At 53.5% G+C, this 2884-nt stretch overlaps 1 protein-coding gene across 1 annotated transcript in view; it reads left to right on the top strand.

Moving 5' to 3' along the window:
• The window catches only part of LOC106536243 (alpha-mannosidase 2), a gene marked incomplete in the record, with an annotated part of 21118 nt that extends 19415 nt beyond the window's left edge, over positions 1 to 1703 (top strand). The window contains 4 exon segments of the mRNA XM_014033452.1: positions 393 to 526; positions 725 to 913; positions 1208 to 1318; positions 1443 to 1703. Coding sequence (XP_013888906.1) covers positions 393 to 526; positions 725 to 913; positions 1208 to 1318; positions 1443 to 1604 — 596 coding nt within the window.
• Positions 1704 to 2884: the final 1181 nt, after the last annotated feature.

Below are 2884 nucleotides of genomic sequence, written 5' to 3'. Positions count from 1 at the left end.
GCTGATCTTTGGTTGTTGAACGGCTGATCTTTGGCTGTTGAACGGCTGATCTTTGGCTGTTGAACGGCTGATCTTTGGCTGTTGAACGGCTGATCTTTGGCTGTTGAACGGCTGATCTTTGGCTGATCCTCAGCTGATCTTTGGCTCTGAATTCTGATTGGCTGATGCAGATGCAGCAGAGGCGGACCCTGGAGAAGTTGCCCCTGCAGGCCAACTTTTACCCGATGAGCTCTTCTTCGTTCCTTCAGGACTCCAGGACTCGCCTGACGCTGCTGTCTGCTCAGAGCCAAGGCGTGGCCTCTCTGCGCTCAGGTGAGCTCTGGTCTTCTCACCTGTCAGTGTCTCACCAGGAGGAGCATCAGTGTTTACCTGACTCTTGTCTACCTGTTCAGGTGAGCTGGAGGTGGTTCTGGACCGGCGGCTGCAGCAGGATGATAACCGCGGCCTCGGTCAGGGCGTCATGGACAACAAGCTGACGGCGAGTCTCTACCACCTGCTGCTGGAGGAGCGGCAGGGCGGGGCTCAGGTGAAGCAATCTAAAGGGGGCGGGGCATAAGACTTTCAGAGACTTAAACAGGTGTTTACGACTGGATGAAGTCAGATCAGATACTATGATGATGATTAGTCTCCCATCACCACGGTTACCTGCTGCAGGTGGACCAGGATCAGAACCAGGTTCTGTCTCCTGGTTGGAAACATTTCTATATCTGTTCTCTCCTGACAGAAAGTGGGAGGGGCCTCAGTGGAGCACCTGTCTCTGCTCGCACACCTGGACTCTCTATCCCTCTGCCACCCGCCAATCACCATGTTCACCCAGAGCCGGCTGCCGAAGCTCCGCCCCTTTCTGCCACTGCGCTCGTCTCTGCCATGTGATGTGCACCTGCTGAACCTGAGGACCCTGGAGGACCCACAGGTGAGCGCTGACACATTTCCTGTGGTCAGACAGGAAGTTGTAGGAATGTAAATTCTGTTACTGATAATGAGATCTAACGTGGAAGCCCCGCCTCTTTTAGGAAATGAAGTTCTGTAGTGGCTGTAGATCAGACCTCAGTGGGCGGGGCTGTAGATCAGACCTCAGTGGGCGGGGCTGTAGATCAGACCTCAGTGGGCGGGGCTGTAGATCAGACCTCAGTGGGCGGGGCTCCTTTGTTTAGCTCTCTGTTTCTGTCGGAGGGTAACTGAAACATAAATGTTTGTTTGTGAACAGGAAGTGGGAAGTCCATCAAAGGAAGTGGCTCTTCTCCTACACAGGAAGGGCTTTGACTGTAGCTCCACCCCCAGTCCTTTGCCCTCATGCACGTGGAGCGCGCACGAGGAGGTGAGCAGATGTTTGGTTTGTTTCTTCTTCAAGGACATGTTTGTCTGTTTGTTGGATTGATTTTGTTTGTTTGTCTGTTTGATTAGTTTATTGTTTGTTTGTTTGTTTGTTTGTTTGTCTCCAGGTGGACCTGGAGGATGTTTTTGCTCCTCTCCGGTTCCGTTCGCTCCTGCGCTCAGGTCTCACTCTTCTGCGTGACCACGACGAGCCAGGCTCCGCCCCCCAGCAGCGCCGGGTTCAGCTTCGTCCGATGGAGATCAACGCCTACCGAGTTCAGATGGGCTGAGAAGGAAAGGGGCGGGGCTGCGAGCGTCCAATCACAACACAGCAGGAGCTGTCAGCTGTTACATTTTAGGCAGGAAGCACAAGGGTCAGATTTTCACAATAAAAGCCATCAGGGGTCAATATTTATTTATGAATGAAACACTGGAAATCCCGTTGCCACGGCAACAGTAAGAGCCTAACGACCAGTGAATGTGAGCGTTTCTATGGCAACGCTGTGTTACTGTAGTTCCTGTGAATGTGGTGACGTGTCTACTGATTATTGGTGTGGTGAACTGGGTAAACTGGTGTCATGATGAAGAAACTGTGAAAATGTTTCTGTGAATTTATAAGAAATTTATATTTTATGGTAAAATCAGATTTAATAGAAAATAAATTATTGTTTGCATGAATGTGTAGTTTTATTTTGGAGACAGGAAGTGATGGTTTAATGATGTAAAGCAGGGTTCTGATGGTTCCTGTGATCTGCAGCTGTTAGCAGCCACAGGATAACACCTGGCTCCACAAAGCAGCACCACATAACCTTGATGACATCATCTGTCCAGAACCAGGTGTGCTGTAACGTCTTGACCCGGTCCGGGTCTGAATCAGGTCACTAACAGATCCTGGTGTTCTGGGCTCACCTCTGATTGTTACAGTAAAACTCAGACCACCGAGCATCTTCGTTCAGTCATGTTTTCCACTTTTCTTCTGCGTCCTGTCTCCACCGAGGTCCTGGTGGAGCCCCACGGGGTCTGGAGCCCCTCGGTCTGGAGTCCCTCAGGGTCTGGAGCCCCTCGGTCTGGAGTCCGTCAGGGTCTGGAACCCCTCAGAGTCTGGAGCCCCTCGGTCTGGAGTCCCTCAGGGTCTGGAACCCCTCGGTCTGGAGTCCCTCAGGGTCTGGATTCCCTCAGAGTCTGGATTCCCTCGGGGTCTGGATTCCCTCAGGGTCTGGAGTCCCTCAGGGTCTGGAGTCCCTCAGGGTCTGGAGTCCCTCAGAGTCTGGAGCCCCTCAGAGTCTGGAGCTCCTCGGTCTGGAGTCCCTCAGGGTCTGGAACCCCTCGGTCTGGAGTCCCTCGGGGTCTGGAACCCCTCAGAGTCTGGAGCTCCTCGGTCTGGAGTCCCTCAGGGTCTGGAGTCCCTCAGGGTCTGGAACCCCTCGGGGTCTGGATTCCCTCGGGGTCTGGATTCCCTCAGGGTCTGGAGTCCCTCAGGGTCTGGAGTCCCTCAGGGTCTGGAGTCCCTCGGTCTGGAGTCCCTCAGGGTCTGGAGTCCCTCAGGGTCTGGAGTCCCTCAGGGTCTGGA

Source organism: Austrofundulus limnaeus, unplaced genomic scaffold (assembly GCF_001266775.1).
Source record: "Austrofundulus limnaeus strain Quisiro unplaced genomic scaffold, Austrofundulus_limnaeus-1.0 Scaffold1742, whole genome shotgun sequence".
Classification (NCBI taxonomy): domain Eukaryota; kingdom Metazoa; phylum Chordata; class Actinopteri; order Cyprinodontiformes; family Rivulidae; genus Austrofundulus; species Austrofundulus limnaeus.
Note: the sequence above shows the minus strand (reverse complement) of the source record. Positions and strands in the feature narration are given on the sequence as shown.